This window comes from Plodia interpunctella, chromosome 26 (assembly GCF_027563975.2).
Source record: "Plodia interpunctella isolate USDA-ARS_2022_Savannah chromosome 26, ilPloInte3.2, whole genome shotgun sequence".
Taxonomy (NCBI): domain Eukaryota; kingdom Metazoa; phylum Arthropoda; class Insecta; order Lepidoptera; family Pyralidae; genus Plodia; species Plodia interpunctella.
This window is the reverse complement of record NC_071319.1, coordinates 4,689,715-4,710,805: the sequence shown is the minus strand read 5'-3', so window position 1 is coordinate 4,710,805 and position 21,091 is coordinate 4,689,715. Positions and strand designations below refer to the sequence as shown.

The following is a 21,091-nucleotide window of genomic DNA, read 5'->3' as shown; positions in this document are numbered from 1 at the left end:
AATATAGACATTATATTTTGCCATTTGTCTATATTCCATTTTGAAGCGGTAGTGGTGATGGTTAAGAAGCTCGACTGTGAACCGAAAGGTCCCAGGTTCGAATCCTACTCGTGCCACATGAGTTTATATACCAACCTGACTCATAACCAATATTAGTATTAATAATCGAATGAATAACCTGATATTAGTTTTCATCGACCACCACTTGCTTCCGGTGACGGAAAACATCGTGGGGAAACTTGCACTCTGGTTGATTTTCAACTTGTGTGTGCAATGGAGAGGGCAATGGTAAATTTGTGCCAAGAAAGTTGGTGTGTGTTTCATTCTACGTAATGACCACAACCTTCAGCCATGAGGAATACAACTAATAAGAAGATTCCATTTCACACAATAGCCAATAAACTACAGTACAGATTTTCTTTACTAGATAGACTGGCTGATAGACTGACTGATAGACTGACTGATAGACTGATTGATAGGCTGACTGATAGACTGACTGATAGACTGACTGATAGACTGACTGATAGACTGACTGATAGACTGACTGATAGACTGACTGATAGACTGACTGATAGACTGACTGATAGACTGACTGATAGACTGATTGATAGACTGACTGATAGACTGACTGATAGACTGACTGATAGACTTTTAAAATAAGCGTTATAAGTTGGTATATAGATTTGAACCTGGGACCTTTCAACTACAAGTACGAGTATAACAGACACCAATCCATGATTGATTTTCTTTATCTATATTTTATTTATTTATTTATTTATTAACATTTCTTACATATATGTATATATAACTTTCTGAGGAAGTTTTATCATGGTTTTACACGAGCTGGTAATCTATATATGTATATAAAAGCGAAAAACATTCATTCAGTCATCACGAAAACTACTAGGCTATTTAAAATTAAATTCGATCGAATAGATTTCAAATATACGCTAACAAAGTATTTTTGGCAATTCCATAGAGGGAACACGGGCGAAGCTGCGGCTAAAAATGCTAGTTCTACCATAAATCTATATCAAAGTCTTGTTAGGTATGTATTTTAATTATGTACACAACATAACAATAAGCCTTACAAAATAGGAAAGTACGTACAAAAGGTACCTACTACTTATTTCTATAGAAATTTCTTCAGCGAAAGAAAAAATTTAAAAAAGAGGAATTTATATTTAAACTGGTATATTATTATTGTTTATATTATGCAATTATACCTATTTCAACATATTTTTTTCATTGAAATGATACTTAAAACGTAAGATATAGAAGTAAAAACAATTAGAATTTACTTTATTGCAAAAACGGTAACCTGAAAGGCGTACTGTCCTTGATTGGGCCAAGACTCCGCAAAAGTGAACGTGTGTCCTTATTCCGTACAGTCGGACAGACAATCGCACTGTATATAGGGAGATCCGTTTACTAAGGATACAGATAATGTTACGGCAAAAAAAATTCTAGCCGTTAACTTGTATCTATGAACATTATTCGAACCTGCTGACTACTGAACCATGAAATTATGCTTAAAGAAATCAACAAACGGTCTCTTAAAATCAAATTATATTAATAAAGATTTCGCAGTAAGGACTTCACTTGGATTTGAAAGAGATACAAACAAACCCAATGTATACAACTCGCCCGCGTTGCAGTTAAAAGTTGACTTTAACCTACGCGCCGCCTAAGTTTAGACAAATTTATGCGCAGGTAACAATTAAATTTAAAGTTGACGGGTGCAACTTATTCTTAGTCTGTGAAATAATTGAATTTGAATTTGTTATACTTATGTGTGTGTATGACACGTAAGGCTCAATGGACTTACAGGAGTGTATTTAACGCGGCGTGAACCGTGTCTTAATGTCCGACAATTTTTTTGAATACAGAATATATTTTTTGAAATCAAACATTTACAAAATTAACATTGTATAGCAAAGTACTTTACTTATTTATAAAACAAGGTAATTAAACTGATTACTGTCTATGGTAAAATTTAACAAACACAAACATTGACAGCCCGCGGCGGAGTTCCAAAACGCTCGTGAAATTCACCCACAAATAGGCGCCATCGGCTATCACAGTATTTCGTACAATCGATAACGATTGATTTTATTATTATAGGTAGTGCTGAATAGTATTTTTTTTTAAGATGTCGCGTGTCGAGTAAATCACGTTAAATCTATACTATTACTATATACAGGTAAGAGTTTATGAGTGTTTGCGGCGGGTAATCTCCGAAACTACCGAACCGATTTCAAAAATTCTTTCACCATTACAAAGGTACATTATCCAAGATTGGTATAAGCTATATTTTATCTCAGAATTACCACGGCAGCGAAGCCCAGGGCAACATCTAGTATGTAGATATTTGTATTTGCAATATATGTGTATATGTATGTAGGTACTTAGGCAAGAATAGTAAATTGATTACATGAATGTGCCGGTAAAATTACAGATATTGGAGATTTTTTTTCAATCTCTCAGAATATTACCTATATTGTAATAATCGGCTCTTTCTTACAAGTCCTAACATATAAAAAATAGTCCTTACCGTTGATTTTTGTTGAAACTAAATTAAATATTACGTCACATCAAATTCTAAAGTAAAACCATTTTTAAGCACGGAAATAATATCCTAAAAAAAACATAAAAATCTATACTATTATTATAAAGACGTAAGCGTTTGTGAATTTGTGTGTTTGAGGCGGGTAATCTACGAAACTACCGAACCGATTTCAAAAAATATTTCACCATTAGAAAGGTACATCATCCAAGATTGCTATAGGCTATATTTTATCTCAAAATTCCCACGGGAGCGAAACTCCGGGCAACATCTAGTATAACATAATAAGACTTGTAAGAAAGAATGTAGAATTGTAGTAGAATGGTAGGCTTGTAGGAAAGAGTGTGAAGTTGTGGATTTCTTTCCTGTTTTTTCGTTTTGTTGAATTATGTTTTTGGGGAAAGTGAGTGATGCAATAGTGTATAATATTTTATCAGTATGTTTAATGTTAACATCTCTGCTGATAAGATAATGTTTTTTGAAATATTGGCTATAATTACCATGACTAACTGAGCGATGTCACGGACAATAGAACCGGTCAAGTGCGAGTTGAATTCGCGTGAAGAGGGTTCCGTTCAATTTACAGAATCCTTATAGATTTTCCTATAATTCCTGTAATTTTGTATAGGCTTTGGAGTTTAAGGGGGGATATAGTCAATTTTGGTCTGTTTTCATCAATAACTTTGAAACTGTAAGCATATTTTACAATAATGACAAGAGTTATATTTGAGAACCTTATGACGAGCCCTTCATTTGACATATGACACAATAAGGTTTAATTTTCTGATTTACCCCTCGAAAATAACCATTAAAATATATTTAGTATGGATTACATAATTTTTTTTTGTTATTTTTATTTATTTATTACAACATATTACCCAATTTCACCTAATTTGGTCCAGTAGATTCAGAGCAAAAATAGTCGTGATGACGGACGGACAAACAGACGGGCGTACGTCTGATCCTATAAGTGTTCCGTTATATCATTTTTGTACGGAACCCTAAAGTAGGTAACAATTGTAATTATGATAATTAAGTTTGATCATGGAAAATGATAATTTGTTTTAGGTACCTAAATGAGAAGAGAAGCTATTATTTAAATGTATGTTTGTTTAATTTTGTTCTCTTCACGCTTAGAAAGGTTAGAACTTCCTTCCAGCCTTCATAAAATATTTATTTATCTATTTATATCAAAAGAAATCACTTCCATTAGATATGTGAGAGTACAAATAGAATTAGGTACGGAGAAGAAACAAAAAAGTATCCCGTGGGATTTTTTGGGTATGGGCAAAAGCTGTTACAATTATAAACACCAAATTTTAGCGCCAATGAAAACAGAAGAATAGTTAAATTTTACTTATAAGGTTTCATTTGACATTTTGTGACACTATTAACGTAGCTTATAATTAAATTGACAATATTAGGTATAACTTTTTAAAGTTTTAACTAATGGGACAAAAATTTCTGCGTGGTTTAACTTGACTTGTTGTATGAACGCTAAATATCCATGCGAATTGTTAATGACTGTACTTAGTAATAGGTCACAAACAGTTACAAGACTAGGAACTTGAGACCGGAACTTGTTTGTATTACCGTTTCATTTGACATTGTCAATACATAACACCCAACAAGGTTATCATTCATAGGGTCGTTTACCTTTAAATTCAAAAAATATGGGCTCAAATCTTATCTTAGCATTAAGCTTAATTGATATTTCAACCGTTTTAAGTCATGATTGTAAACGAAAATACATCGAGATTGTAAATTAAAAAAAAAAAAGAAAATGGCGCGCCATCCGTACATGCAATAAACTAAAGAGTTCTACTTACAAATTTCCGCGAAATATTCCGTCAAATTTGAAATTATAGAACACAGATTAAAAAAAAGAATGTTTTGTTTTTAATTTGAATAACGCGTAGCCGCGTTCATTCCGTTTGGCTGACTGAGATAGGCGGCAAGCAACAGATGATTTTGTATGCGAATGGTACTGGCCACTGCGCTTGTGTGAAAATCTCAATCGATACGAGTCACATGTTCTTGGCACACAAGATTGTGACAAACAATTATGAACTCTAACGAGAAGCGAATGTAACGGTTTTCCCGTAACGCGAATTTATTGTTTTGGTTTGTGATATCGTAGTATGAGATTCAACAGTTTTGATTTTTTTAAAAAATGTTTTTTGATTCGACTTATTTTATTTGCAGAACTAATAAATGATTGGGTTAATTGCAACATTCGTGGTTTTTGTTCAAATATTTTATAACAATTATAAAAAATATATATGTTTTAAATATGTAAATATATATGTTTTAATCTCAAATATTTTTCTATTTCTACATACAATAAAACTTTAACCTTTGTATCATCAGGCATACAAGTGTTTATTTAATTCCGATTTTTTTTAAATCATTTGATATTGCAAAATAAAATGAAATTATTAAGACAAAATTATGATTTCCATCACTATCACTCCATGCGTATAAAACAAATTAGCTTCCCGCTGTCTGTCCATATGTATGCTTAGATCTTGAAAACTACGCAACGGATTTTGATGCGGGTTTTTTAAATAGATAGAGTGATTCCATAGGATGGTTTATATATATGTAACATGCATAATATTACACCCATGCAAGTCGCTAGTTAATAACAAAACTAATAAAATGTCGTATTTAGTCTATGTATTTTCCGTTATGTCAATGGTCTGTGACGTAGTGTCGTCTAGGTAAGGAAAAACCCAAGCAAAGGCATTAACCATCAGACTAAACCGCTTATTTCTGGGTTTTGCACGTCAAAGTTTCCAAAGTGCAGGTAAATTTATACGCTGCGGGATTTGCGTGTACCACTTTAATGTGTTTGTTGAATTTTGACGTCAAATATTCGTGTTAATGAGTAATTTCTGCAAGCTATTATGCGAAAGACGATTTATTTTGATGGAATTAAATTGTTTTTGTTTCTGTTCGTTTCTTTTTTGTAGATATTTGAAATAGGTAAGTATAATTTGACATTTCCGGAGTTCTAAATAAAATTGTAGTCTTCGGTTTAAAAAAAAAAATGTTAGTTAAGCCATTCCAACAACTGCAAGACTAAAAGGGCAATGGAGCTTGCACCTCACAACTAGTATAATATATCGACTTGCGGGGGCACTAGCCGTGCCCCCAGATAGTTTTACGTCACAAGTTCTGTGGTCTATGTTCATCCTCACATTCTATTCTACATATTGATAAAAGTATCTTTAAAATCGGTTCAGTAGTCCCGAAGATTACCTTACATACAAACTTACATGACTACAAACACTTTCTTTTTAATATTAGTATAGATTTTGATTTCATGCGACGTGGAGACTAACAAGTAGGAAAGCGGACTCTGGGCTCCGACGCTCAACGGCTGAGGGACCAGTAAAACGCTCAGATGGAATAGAGTGTATGTGTATGTGTGTGTTGTGGCAAGTTCCACTATAAGAACCTGTTTGTTGTTCAGAACAACATAAAATTAGGCGTCTACTAAGACGCACAATAATTAAAAATTAAGAATATTGTCTTTGCTAACTAAAGTTGCCGCCAAGGACACTCTCTTCTCCACCAACCTTTGTCGGGTGCTCACATTGTTAATTGTGAGTAATGCAAATGTATAGTTGAATGAGGTCGAATCACTTATTTAGCAGCAGCCAACCAGCCCCCAACCTATACCAACAGTCCACTTGGGAATGAATCAATGAATGTACGTGTGTCTCACGCCCGTATAAAATTGTAATAAAATAATGAGACCAATTGTGTTCGCCAGTACCAAGGGTCTACTGTAATTCCATACTAAAAGCCTTGAAGTTTGTGGGGCTTTGCGGCGTGTGCTGAAAAGCTTAGCGGTCGCCAGTTTTGGCTCAAGTTACGTAAGCTCTGGGCTATTAAAAGTTTTCAAGCATTCTTATATTTATATAGGCTTTTTAAACACCTACCAATAAACATTTCATTGGTTCATTTAATTCATTAATTTATTTCATTCATTCCCAAATTTTCATAGTATGCTCACTATATTATGGAATACAAAAACTAGGATATACTTTACATTTTACTAGCAACTCGTACCGGCTTCGCTCGAGTAAAACCACTGGTAAAACCATAATAATCTTATCAGAAATAACCCTATATGTAGATAATCAGATTTAATTCAAAATAATTGAAATTCAGGATTCGAACCATCAACAGTAACAACGTAAAAGCAATGGTGTTTACCGCTGAGCTGTGTCTATATCTTTAGTTGACGAAATTTTGAATGGGATTATTCGTTATTCACCCTCATTTAACTGCACCTTAACCACCATTAAAATTTTAAAAAGTCCTCAAACACAGGTTTCATAATTGTTGTTTCATAGCATTTATGCCAATTTTCAAGTAGATCAGTAAAGATTTTCGTAATTTTTCATACAAACTTTAGCACAATTTTTACCCCTTTGGGGGTCGAATTTTGTAAATTCCTTTCTTATCCGAGCGCTACGTAATAACCTAAAGCTACTGGCCAAATTTCTCGTTTATAGCTTCTATGGTTTAAGCTGGGCGTTGATTAGTAAAAAAACGCTTGTTCTTTTATATATATAGATTGTTGTCAGTTTACTCAAAACCAGGTCCACTGCAGACTCAAAATGCGCAGATGAAGAAGAAAAAACTTACACTGCAATCTATAATATGTCAAAACATTATTACTTCTACCCTTAAATTGAATATATCCTCACAAACTATCGCTGGTTGACTGGAAGAGATTCCTTCATGGGATAAGTCCGCCATTGTATATTTACCTTCTTGTTGTATGTACTTCTAGTCTAGTATTATTCTTTGTTCAATAAATACATATATTACAACCAAACAAAAATGTCATACAATTTCTATTTGACTTAGTATGAAAAATTGAATTCTTCTTTCACCGTTTATTTCTTTTTGAAATATTTCCTATTCCAAGTTCTGAGCGTAGCGTAATATTTTGAAAATTTGTGCATAGAAAAAATAAAATTCACCCCACATTATGTAGTGGCCACTTAATTACAATAAGTTATAACATTTTACGAAATCTTTTAGCATGGATACCAAGTGGTCTGCGGTCAGGTCAGAAGGGTAGAATTCCACACTGAACAGAAACCAAATATTGGTCGGTGATCGACCGATGTGTGACGAAACTGGGTGGACAGAAATATGGAACTTTACTCATATGACAGCGTTCTGAGAGTGCGGCTTGCACTTGATTATTATGTACATCAACCTACCCAAATTCATTGCAAAGTCGCCGCTATTACAACGCGAGAGGTAACTTGCTGTGCTTGCTGATTGTACATTGTTGGGATTGTCTTTATAGATTTTACCCGTGTTTCGCCGACGTAATTTTCATAAGCATATCAAAATAGAATTCCCGAGGAGAATTGATATCAGACTTGGTGGCCGGTAAGAAAATGAAAGCCAGACCTTGTTACTCTTTCACGCAAAATCTACTGGATTGTTGTAAAATTTGATACACGAGTAGAATATTACCTTGAATAATACATAAAGTAATTTTTATCTAAAAATTCCAACGGGAGCTTAGCTCCGGGGCGCAGCTAGTAATATAAGTATGTAAATATTTATTGACTAGCTTTTGCTCGCGGCTTCGCCCGCGTTATTTCCCGTACGGGAGCAGTTATTTTTTCGGGATGAAAAGTCCCTTCTCCATACTTCAAACTACATGTATGCAAAGTTTCAAGAAGATTGTTTGAGTAGATAGAGCGTGAACAGGTAACAAACAAATAAAGCTTACTTTCCCATTTATAATATTAGTTAGGATTAGAATAATAACATTTAACAATCGCCGTGAAGACCGTGACATAGTATAAAAAAGGACAGGGGGCAAATGTAAGATATGCCAAGGCATGACCCAGTGTTGCTATGTAGCGGATTCATAGATAATTGTCAGTCATCTAATAACCAGATAGATTAACTAATGTGGCCATGATGGTAATGAAAATGGGACAATTTTTATTTATTTTTTAACTTACTAGATGTGCACCTTGGGGCTTCGCTCCCGTGGTAATTTCGGGATAAAATTTACCCTATATGGTATTCCAGGTTATATTCTACCCGTGTACCAAACTTCATAACAATCCGTCCAGTAGATTTTGCGTGAAAGAGTAACAAATATACACACTACACACATATACATACATCCTAACAAGGATTAATAGGATATATCAAACTTATATCTACTTTTGCCGGCTACCTACTTTGACGACCTTGGTGGCGCAGTGGTAAAGTGCTTGCCTCTGAACCGAGAGGTCCCAGGTTCGATCCCCGGTCGGGTCATAATGGAAAATGATTTTCTGATTGGCCCGGCTCTTGGATGTTTATCTATATATGTATATGTTATAAAATATAGTATCGTTGAGTTAGTATCCCATAACACAAGTTTAGAACTTACTTTGGGACTAGCTCAATCTGTGTGATTTGTCCTAATATATTTATTTATATTTTACCTAGACAGATGGCGCGAATGGATCAACACAACTTTTATTTACCGCAATGAAAAACGAGCAATATATGCCATATCGATAGTGGCATAATAAATAGCGTCACTTACAGTCTTTCCAATAAATCTTCAGAAGGAAAATGCATAAAGTTTACTCACATAGGTGATTCATTTTAAAATTGGACTGCGGTAAGTAATGTGAACCATTAAAAAAAAATCCATGTTATCCATGTATGTTATGTTTCCAAGTACAAATGGGCAACAAAAAATGACCAAATTAAAGTTAGTCACCCGTTTAGGCGAGGCATAGTGATACAGAATGCTCACCACATTAACATTACGGAACGATTCAAATGCAGCACGTTTCAATTTAGGAAAAGTAATCAATCAAACAATTGGTATGTACTCCTGCAGTATCCAGTCCATCGAATTAGTCGCCGCGATCATTTAGATAAACGGCGTAATTTCCGTTTTTAAATTTAACCTGAATTATTGACTGGTGCAACGCACATTGAGAAGTATTGACAATTAACGTGATGATACATTTTTGGGTCATCTAATATACAATTCCTCGATATTTAACCCTTTATTTTCTGTCCGGGGTTAAAGTAAACTAAACCAATTTCACACAGCTTTGTTGTTACCGCTCTAACATTAATCACAGATCACAGACGACCTTGTTGTTGCGGATCGGTGACTTGACTCAGTTACCCGGCGTCCTAACTGACCTGCGTCCGAATACACGCGCGGCGACGCTGTGCTTGTATATACCTACAGTCCGAGATACAATTAATTAAATGAACCAGCGCAACCATTTCTATGATCTGTTCGTGCCGGAAAATATATAATTTCAAGGCTTTTTAAACATCTACCAATAAACATTTCATTGGTTCATTTAATTCATTAATTTATTTCATTCATTCACCAAATTTTCATAGTATGCTCACTATATTATGGAATACAAAAACTAGGATATACTTTACACTTTACTAGCAACTCGTACCGGCTTCGCTCGAGTAAAACCACGGGTAAAACCATAATAATCTTATCAGAAATCACCCTATATATAGATAATCAGATTTAATTCAAAATAATTGAAATTCAGGATTCGAACCATCAACAGTAACAACGTGAATGCAATGGTGTTTACCGCTGAGCTGTGCTGTGCTTTGAATGGGATTATTCGTTATTTACCCTCATTTAACTGCACCTTAACCACCATTAAAATTTTAAAAAGTCCTCAAACACAGGTTTCATTATTGTAGTTTCATAGCATTTATGCCAATTTTCAAGTAGATCAGTAAAGATTTTCGTTATTTTTCATACAAACTTTATCCCAATTTTTACCCCTTTGGGGGTCGAATTTTGTAAATTCCTTTCTTATCCGAGCGCTACGTAATAACCTAAAGCTACTGGCCAAATTTCTCGTTTATAGCTTCTATGGTTTAAGCTGGGCGTTGATTAGTAAAAAAACGCTTGTTCTTTTATATATATAGATTGTTGTCAGTTTACTCAAAACCAGGTCCACTGCAGACTCAAAATGCGCAGATGAAGAAGAAAAAACTTACACTGCAATCTATAATATGTCAAAACATGAACAATATTACTTCTACCCTTAAATTGAATATATCCTCACAAACTATCGCTGGTTGACTGGAAGAGATTCCTTCATGGGATAAGTCCGCCATTGTATATTTACCTTCTTGTTGTATGTACTTCTAGTCTAGTATTATTCTTTGTTCAATAAATACATATATTACAACCAAACAAAAATGTCATACAATTTCTATTTGACTTAGTATGAAAAATTGAATTCTTCTTTCATCGTTTATTTCTTTTTGAAATATTTCCTATTCCAAGTTCTGAGCGTAGCGTAATATTTTGAAAATTTGTGCATAGAAAAAATAAAATTCACCCCACATTAGTAGTGGCCACTTAATTACAATAAGTTATAACATTTTACGAAATCTTTTAGCATGGATACCAAGTGGTCTGCGGTCAGGTCAGAAGGGTAGAATTCCACACTGAACAGAAACCAAATATTGGTCGGTGATCGACCGATGTGTGACGAAACTGGGTGGACAGAAATATGGAACTTTACTCATATGACAGCGTTCTGAGAGTGCGGCTTGCACTTGATTATTATGTACATCAACCTACCCAAATTCATAGCAAAGTCGCCGCTATTACAACGCGAGAGGTAACTTGCTGTGCTTGCTGATTGTACATTGTTGGGATTGTCTTTATAGATTTTACCCGTGTTTCGCCGACGTAATTTTCATAAGCATATCAAAATAGAATTCCCGAGGAGAATTGATATCAGACTTGGTGGCCGGTAAGAAAATCAAAGCCAGACCTTGTTACTCTTTCACGCAAAATCTACTGGATTGTTATAAAATTTGATACACGAGTAGAATATTACCTTGAATAATACATAAAGTAATTTTTATCTAAAAATTCCAACGGGAGCTTAGCTCCGGGGCGCAGCTAGTAATATAAGTATGTAAATATTTATTGACAAGCTTTTGCCCGCGGCTTCGCCCGCGTTATTTCCCACGCCCTTCCACGCGAAAAGTCCCTTCTCCATACTTCAAACTACATGTATGCAAAGTTTCAAGAAGATTGTTTGAGTAGATAGAGCGTGAACAGGTAACAAACAAATAAAGCTTGCTTTCCCATTTATATTATTTATTATTTATATTATTTATTTTATTCATTTATTTATTTCCCATTTATATATTAGTTAGGATTAGAATGATAACATTTAACAATCGCCGTGAAGACCATGACATAGTATAAAAAAGGACAGGGGGCAAATGTAAGATATGCCAAGGCATGACCCAGTGTTGCTATGTAGCGGATTCATAGATAATTGTCAGTCATCTAATAACCAGATAGATTAACTAATGTGGCCATGATGGTAATGAAAATGGGACAATTTTTATTTATTTTTTAACTTACTAGATGTGCACCTTGGGGCTTCGCTCCCGTGGTAATTTCGGGATAAAATTTACCCTATATGGTATTCCAGGTTATATTCTACCCGTGTACCAAACTTCATAACAATCCGTCCAGTAGATTTTGCGTGAAAGAGTAACAAATATACACACTACACACGTATACATACATCCTAACAAGGATTAATAGGATATATCAAACTTATATCTACTTTTGCCGGCTACCTACTTTGACGACCTCGGTGGCGCAGTGGTAAAGTGCTTGCCTCTGAACCGAGAGGTCCCAGGTTCGATCCCCGGTCGGGTCATGATGAAAAATGAATTTCTGATTGGCCCGGGTCTTGGATCTATATATGTATATGTTATAAAATATAGTATCGTTGAGTTAGTATCCCATAACACAAGTTTAGAACTTACTTAGGGACTAGCTCAATCTGTGTGATTTGTCCTAATATATTTATTTATATTTTACCTAGACAGATGGCGCGAATGGATCAACACAACTTTTATTTACCGCAATGAAAAACGAGCAATATATGCCATATCGATAGTGGCATAATAAATGGCGTCACTTACAGTCTTTCCAATAAATCTTCAGAAGGAAAATGCATAAAGTTTACTCACATAGGTGATTCATTTTAAAATTGGACTGCGGTAAGTAATGTGAACCATTTAAAAAAAATCCATGCTATTGTATGTTATGTTTCCTAGTACAAATGGGCAACAAAAAATGACCAAATTAAAGTTAGTCACCCGTTTAGGCGAGGCATAGTGATACAGAATGCTCACCACATTAACATTACGGAACGATTCAAATGCAGCACGTTTCAATTTAGGAAAAGTAATCAATCAAACAATTGGTATGTACTCCTGCAGTATCCAGTCCATGGAATTAGTCGCCGCGATCATTTAGATAAACGGCGTAATTTCCGTTTTTAAATTTAACCTGAATTATTGACTGGTGCAACGCACATTGAGAAGTATTGACAATTAACGTGATGATACATTTTTGGGTCATCTAATATACAATTCCTCGATATTTAACCCTTTATTTTCTGTCCGGGGTTAAAGTAAACTAAACCAATTTCACACAGCTTTGTTGTTACCGCTCTAACATTAATCACAGATCACAGACGGCCTTGTTGTTGCGGATCGGTGACTTGACTCAGTTACCCGGCGTCCTAACTGACCTGCGTCCGAATACACGCGCGGCGACGCTGTGCTTGTATATACCTACAGTCCGAGATACAATTAAATGAACCAGCGCAACCATTTCTATGATCTGTTCGTGCCGGAAAATATATAATTTCGTTTTGTAATCGTGTTCCATAGGTACGTATACCCTCTCTTTTAGCAGTTACGAGTGGTTTAGACATTTCTGTGAAGACTGACTGGGAAGTTAGTTGTATTAGAACCCTTTTGATAGTCCAGGTTATATTGCAGTCATACACCAAATTTCAAAAATATTAAAATACTAGTGGTCATTCTCGACATCACCCGCATTTGTTACGCTTGAAGGTCTTCTCCTGACGGCGTTGACATAGACTAATGTTGGATACTGTCGTGCTGCCTTGTCGCATTTGTAGTTCAGCAAGGATACCCAGTTGCTAACTTAACTACAGTAGTGTGTATATGTGACGTCACAGTGAGGGCGCTACTTGCGGTGAAAAGATAAATTTAAATAAAGCAAAACTTGTTAGTAAAATAACTATAAGGTATAAAATAAAATTTATTTCAAAAGCACCTCAGGTCCTTGCTGATTGAAAAATGTTATTATAATTTGAACGATTTTTTTAATGATAGATTTAGATAAAAATTTTGTTAATTTAGTTACTTTTATTTATTCGATTTTGTTTTGTGGGATGATAGCATGCTCTCCATTTAAATTTGCATACCCGTGGACGGTGAAACATGTAGGATTAAGCTTTTCCTTTAATACCACATTGTAAAAAAATGTAAACTCATGTTTTTGCAAATAAATAATCTTTCTTTTTGTCTTTATCTTTGTAATAAAAATAATAACATCAAAAATAACATAGGCAATCAAATTACCATGATAGCAAGAAATATTATATATTAGTTTAAAATTATTATTATAACTAATTTAATTATCAATTAGAACTAATATCTCTTGTTTCGTTATCAGTTTACAAACAATAGTAAATATTTATTTGGATCTCAGAATTAGGTTAATTATGCAAATATATATTTTCAGGAAGAAGTGGATAGTTCACGAAATGTCTACAAAAAAAAATCTGAGTATAATAATAAATTGACGTAAATATTTGACAACACGCGCACAAGAACTCAACGAAAAAATTAAAAACAAACAAGCATAGAACTCATTATACTATGCATATTTTTTAAAATTTCGAATGGTTTTTCAGCCTGTGTTTCACAATCAGTGTTACTATTTAAATGCTCCGTAATATTTCCTATTTTATCTATGCAATTAGAATTGGACTGATAAAATAAGTGCCTTCGCGTGGCGTATTTATAATAGTTACATATTTTATTCTAATCACCCGCTTGATATTAGTTCTAATTCCATTACTGGATCAGTTATTATAAATCCAGTAGCTTATCAAATTATTATGTAAATTACATCCTAAGAACAAATTACATAGCATGCACTATAGCTATTATAAATCAATCAAAATCATACATCATTGTATGTAAAGATGTGAAGGTTGTATTCGGACTTTTAAAATATGTTTAAGTAATAAATAAATATATAAGGATTGTGTTAGCCCCAAACTAAGTTCGAGTCATGTTTTATGGGATTCAATAACTCAACAATGTTATGTATGAATAACTGCGTCCCAGCGCTTCGCTTCCGTGGGAATTTCGAGATAAAGAGTACCCTACGTGTTATTCTAGGTTATTTTCTACCCAACTACTACCTAAATTTCATAACAATAGGTCCAGTAGATAATGCGTGAAGAGGTAACAAATAAACAAACATACTGACTTTCGCATTTATAATATTAGTTAGGATTGGGATATATATTATGATGTAATATGTGATGTGTTATAAACTGTAAAAATAAGTTTACAAATAGAAAGTTTAAATAAATGCTCTAACAAAAATGGGATATAAGCGACATCGGTTTGTAAAATTATTTGAAAAAGACAATTAATATTCACTAATTAATATTTTTTACTAAAAATTATGCTTAAAATATTATGTATATATCTGTCTTTTTTTTGACAATGTAAGGTCCAATGACTCTATACAACAAAACTAAATATGTGGATCAACGATTAAATATTGTACCAAATAGCATTTCACTACCTAACACAATTATTACATTTAAATAGATTTATATTATGACGTTCTTCATAGTTATTTTAAATAAATAATTGATATTTAAAATGTTTTTCATCTTTTTGAATGAAAAATAATGAATCAAATATAAAAAAAAAACTTACCGTTGTCTGATTTTTTCCCGTTCTTCGCGACAATCAATGTACCATTGTTTGAATCACACTGACTGGTAGAAACGACTCCGTGCAACTCCTTCATTTTAACAAAATAAAAAATAAAAAACTTTTCCAAATTCAAAACCGAACGCGGAGCGATCTGTTTCGCGCTTTTTCAAACGTCACTTTGACAAGCACGAGTAATAAACTAAGGTTGGAATTGTTAATTATTTAGTTATAACCTGTTCTTGTAGTTACGGCCAAGGTAATCGCGCTTTAATTACCGGAGAAAAATTGTAAGTGGAATTTTATAATTCAGTGGTAGGATTTCGAGATAAAAAAATAACGCGGAGTTCTGTCTATGCGCGCGGCCGAAGACAAAATGCCCTACATACGATGCGGGATAGGTATATTTATACAAAAATTGCAGTATTTGAATTAGTTAATATTGTGTAAGTCATTTTGTTAAACTATAACACTAATTTAATATGTTCAGAGTTCGTTGACATTGGGATAAGTTGTGAAATAGTTTGTATTGTTGCAACAGACGATGTTTTTGTCTAACATTAAAAAATGAGAAACTTTTTGTCGTTTGTTTATGGCAAATTCTGAATTCAAACAGGAGTTAAACGTTTTTCACACATCACTACTCAAATTCATTGCAAATTCACCGCTATTACCATGCCATAGTGGCCCATGCAGGGTAACTAGATGCATTGTTGACTGTACATGTTTCTTTCCTGTATTAAAATTTTCATACAATAAAATTACTAGAAAAAATAAACAGTTCGCCAAACTGGCGGTTTGACGTACATTGCTGGTTTTTCCTTGCGGTAAAAAAAATCACATAAACAAACCACGGATAGCATGGTGCGTTCATTCTTCGTGCGGTATAGATAAAAAATAAAAATGCCATGTGCCGATATGACAATTTATTTTTTTATTATTGTTTTCGTTCATTATTATATTCAGCCTTGAAGTCCTATCCCACACGTATAGATAAACGTGTAATTATAATTAGGTAAATATTTAGGCTCATAAGTAGACAATACTTGCAAAATACATCTTCCAAGAAATTATAGGGTTCCGTATTTTTAACCAATAGGCGTTAAAAGATAACAAATATAGATCCATACTAATATTAATGGGAAAGTGTGTTTGTTTGTCCTTCTTTCGCGTCAAAACGGAGCATTGGATTGAGGTGACTTCTGGTGTGGAGATATTTGGAATGCTGGACAGTGAGCATTTTTTTACCGCGGGCTTTGATATATCCTTACTAATATTATAAATGTGAAAGTTGGTTTGTTTGTTACCTTCTCGCTTTATCTACTCAAGCAATCTTCTTAATTTTGCATATATGTACTTTGAAGTAAGGGGAAGGACATAGGGTACCTTTCATCCCGGAAAAATATTCCTATTCCCGTGGGAAATTCATGTGGGCGATGCCGCGGGAAAAAGCTAATATTTAATAATTTCAGAAATACATCCATAGTATCTGTATGTCTGTCTGTAGATCGTCCCAAACGGGTGACACAATGCAACAATTGTCTCATCCGTTTGGGAAACTTTATTATTTTGTTCTTTTCCTGTTCCCTAAAATTAATCTCGTGTTGCCACAACAGGCTTATTAAGTGCACCGATTTTTAATCTTAATAAAATTATAAAAAGAGATAGCCACTACTTCTAACATTGGGGTGATTCAACAAGTTGTGTAATGCGATCATTTTGGCTTAAACTTTGTATCTGTCATTCTCGCGTGTTGCGGGCTTCTTTATAGCGGCTGTAATCCATAAAGCCCAGGGTTTGTATATAACTAGCCGCCTGCCTATTTAGGAATGCTGCTGTTGCCCGTCGCCGCATCCATAATATCACTACAATCGGTTGAAGATGTTTGCTTCAAAATTGAGTTGCAAGATTCCGCTACACCACTACGTTGTTACATGCAATGTAATGTACATTGCAAGTTAAATAAAAGTTTATAACACGACCTGTCATCTCTTACTCATCATCATGTCGAGTGTGTTATTGCTAACACTGGTGTCAGATTTTATTCAAGTCGCCTAAAGGCATCTGACATGACTTTTACGACTAGTTACCTCCATCTAGTGGCAGGTAGTCGCATACACACTAGGGAACTAAACTGTTAACTAGAGTGCATGTTTCCTCACGATGTTTTCCTTCACCGTAAGCAAGTGGTGGTCTATGAAAACTATATATTATATGAGTCAGATTGGTATACAAACTCATATGGCACGAGTAGGATGCGAATCTGAGACCTTTCGATCCACAGGTGGCTTAACCATTACACTACCACCGCTTCAAACCATTTTTGTTACTATTATAATATAAAGTTTTGTCACACGAGTTTAATCACTGGCCTTATTGTTTATATGTTTGAAGAATGCTGGTGGAAAGGCTAAGGTCTACGCGTTCATGCAAACTTATTTTCAGTTTTTTTTTAAGCCAAAAGGACTTTTTCATAGAATTTTGGGATAAAAAGTACCATATGTGTTATTCCAGGTTATATTCTACCAAATTTCATAAAACGACATTTTTGGTCATTTTCGTAAAAGAACAAAATTTCAGCTCAATCTCAAACTCAAAAGATAATATCTGCTTCAAACTTGAGTTGGAATATTCCACCCGAGTCATAGTAGGCACATAAGGACATACAAGCATACATAGGTAACATTGCAAGTCAAATAAAAGTTTGTAAAAAGTAGCCTATTTTACTCCTGAAGGTTTTGTCTGTTCATGAGAATCAGATATTTTTGGATCATTCATTACAAACAAAAACTATTATACCAATATTTTGTCGTTATAATATTAGTATGGATTTATAAGTAACTAGGCTTTGCCCGCGTCTTCGCCCGAGTGAATTTCCCATGGGAACATTTTTCATGATACGATATAGGACACACGGGAGGATATGGAGTGGCCCTATTCCAGGGCGGAACCACAAGTTCACCTATAAAGTTGTTTGCTTTTATACCGGACAGCTATATACTGTGTAAATATGTTAAACACATGTCACGTAGGTAATTAATTCTAATAAGTAATTAATTAGATCGATTTATTGGTAGTTAGATCCTCTGCGCTTGCGATTATTACAATGTTGTGATCTGAAACAAATCAAGTTGATATCAAGTATTGTAATACTTGATATCATCTAGACATGTGATTAGTAACACTATTAAATAAAATGTTTTATTTAGTGTAGAATATTCTCCTGACCTATTTTTTGGAGAAGTGTGGTGACTAAATATACAACTATATTCTAAATCATCTAAAAACGCGAACGAAACCGTCTCTTTTTAATAAACACTTAAAATCGTTTCACGTTAGTAAATGTCATAACAACCTGTCCGAATTTTTTAACGACAAATGTGAAATGCTTTTGTTTCTCCACCAAATAATCTATATAATCTGATGTATTCGTAATTTAATTTATAAATTAAAGTAAAGCAGGCTTCTCTTTGTCTGCTGTGTCCTTGCAGTGTGTCACTTGTACTATCAACTTATGCATAGTAACCAAACTATATAACTTGTGACTTGCATTCTGAATCTGAAAAGTAGGACAGTGGATCCTTGGCTTCGACACTCAACGACTGAGAAGGAACCGCCATTTTAAATTTACTGATATACTACAAATGCTTAACAATGCAATGTCAAAAATAAGAGTTATATTATCATAAGCTACGGATCCAGTAATAACATTGTATACAGAATGACCTTAAACCAACTAACAAAATCAAACTTGAACTTGATCAAATAAGATCTGTATCTTTTGTCTATCGCCAGCATAGAGTGACTATTTTGTATAGAGCGCTCAACGTTTGCTTCAAGACTGATACAGATTGAATTGAGCAGATTTCAAGCTTCATAGAAAATATTCTATGAATTATGTATTGTATGTATATATTATTCGTAGTATGTAACGTATTATTTATACCATTAATAGAATTTGATAAAAATATATAATGTACCTCATGTAAAAATATATAAGTCATCTGTAGGACAAGTCCAAATATATTTAAATGTGTATTGTTTATACTATTATTTAAAAAATAGTCAACTCATTGATGTGTTTCTTATGTTCGGTAACCAGCCTATTGTCTTGTATGTTATATCAAATTTAAAAGCCCATCTGAAAATCAGCGCCGTGGGAATTTCGGGACAAAAAGTACCCTATGTCCTTCTCCTTACATCAAACTACGTGTATGCAAAATTTCAAGAAGATTTGTTGAACAGATAAAGCTTGAAGAGGTAACAAACAAACTTACTTTCGCATTTATAATATTAGTTAGGATTAAGATAATATTTAGCCGAATAAAGATTTTCTTTATTGTTATAACGCGGCTCTAGTACAATATGCTATACTAACTCTAAGATTGTCAGGAACTGAGGACCACCGAAACGTAGTAATGGCCTTTAACACTTCGCTGGTCTGTTATGTATTATGTAATTGGCCGTGAATGCACAAAAAGTGATTGGGTATATCGGTCACGAGCTCTAGTTCGACCGGAACAAGACATGTTTGAGTTTGGCCGAATGTACAATACGAAAGCAAAAAAAAATTGCATTTCTGATCATTAGGATCTTAGACAATCTAACTAAACTAGACTGATATTGCCTCAAAAACGTGACACGGTGGTTAGTGCATGAATTTTAACAGAATGGTGGTGAAAGTTATGCGTGACGTCTCAGCTTGTGATGTAGTAATGTGAACTTAGTCTATAATCAATCATACTCTGAATTTTGTATATAATAATGTAATAGATAATTAACATGTTTGTATTTTTATTTTCTCCAAAATTTTCTCTTAATTTATTTTTTCTTTAGATATCACACTGGATTGGAATAAAGGTTTGTGCAAAGAAACGATTTTTGAAGTGAAAACTTTTTTAGCGGCGTTGTGCACTTTTTGTGATGGGTGAAAAATGTTTAACTCGCGTCAGGACACGTGACCCTAAACGAAAATTCGTAAGACGTCAAAAATGCACAACGTTAGCATTCAAGTTTTCACTTCAGCCGGCACTAGCGGAGTGCAACCAGTTTTTTTTTTTATCTTTCATCAACTGTAAAAAAGATGACAACAATTTTTCCTCGATATAAATAAAACTTTTAATTATATTAAAAGTAATAAAAATCTTTGATGATTTGTGAAATGAATTCAATTGATCATTTGTTTAATTGGAAATTATATCAAATTGCGTGGGGTAAATTGATAAATAATGGGTCTTATACTTGTGTTATCACTTACTAATTCGTTACTTTATGTTGTGTAATTGAAATGAAAACTTCTTTAGCCGCGTTGTCCACCTTACGAATTTTCACACACAATGTTTAATCATCGTGTGTGAAAATTCGTAAGAGGTCAAAATGCACAACGTTAATATTCAAGTTTTCACTTCAGATTCAGATCATTTATTGCAATGTCACAAGTGGAAATGAATGATTTTACATAGATAATAATAATGTACAGGTGACGCCCTGCAAGGGCACAGCAAACATTGGGGCAGCTAGATGCCATTTACTTAAATATTTAAAATTGTTTGTTAATTGTCATGCATTAAATGATTAAAATAATTAAATTGTGAAAATAATTAAAATGGTTAAAATGATTGAAATTAATAAGATGAAGGGGAGTCGAAGGTATCACCGGTC

General features: G+C 33.9%; 1 protein-coding gene across 2 annotated transcripts in view; it reads right to left on the bottom strand.

Annotated features, from left to right (window-relative positions):
* Pu (Punch) overlaps positions 1-15,803 on the bottom strand; it is a 29,144-nt gene extending 13,341 nt beyond the window's left edge. The window contains exon 1 of one of the 2 annotated variants that reach the window (XM_053764815.2): positions 15,434-15,803. In XM_053764815.2, coding sequence (XP_053620790.1) covers positions 15,434-15,527 — 94 coding nt within the window. In that variant the 5' untranslated portion in view covers positions 15,528-15,803. Of the gene's footprint in view, positions 1-4,395; positions 4,553-15,433 lie in introns of those variants that run through there. The other variant, XM_053764814.1, reaches the window with a different exon arrangement.
* Positions 15,804-21,091: the final 5,288 nt, after the last annotated feature.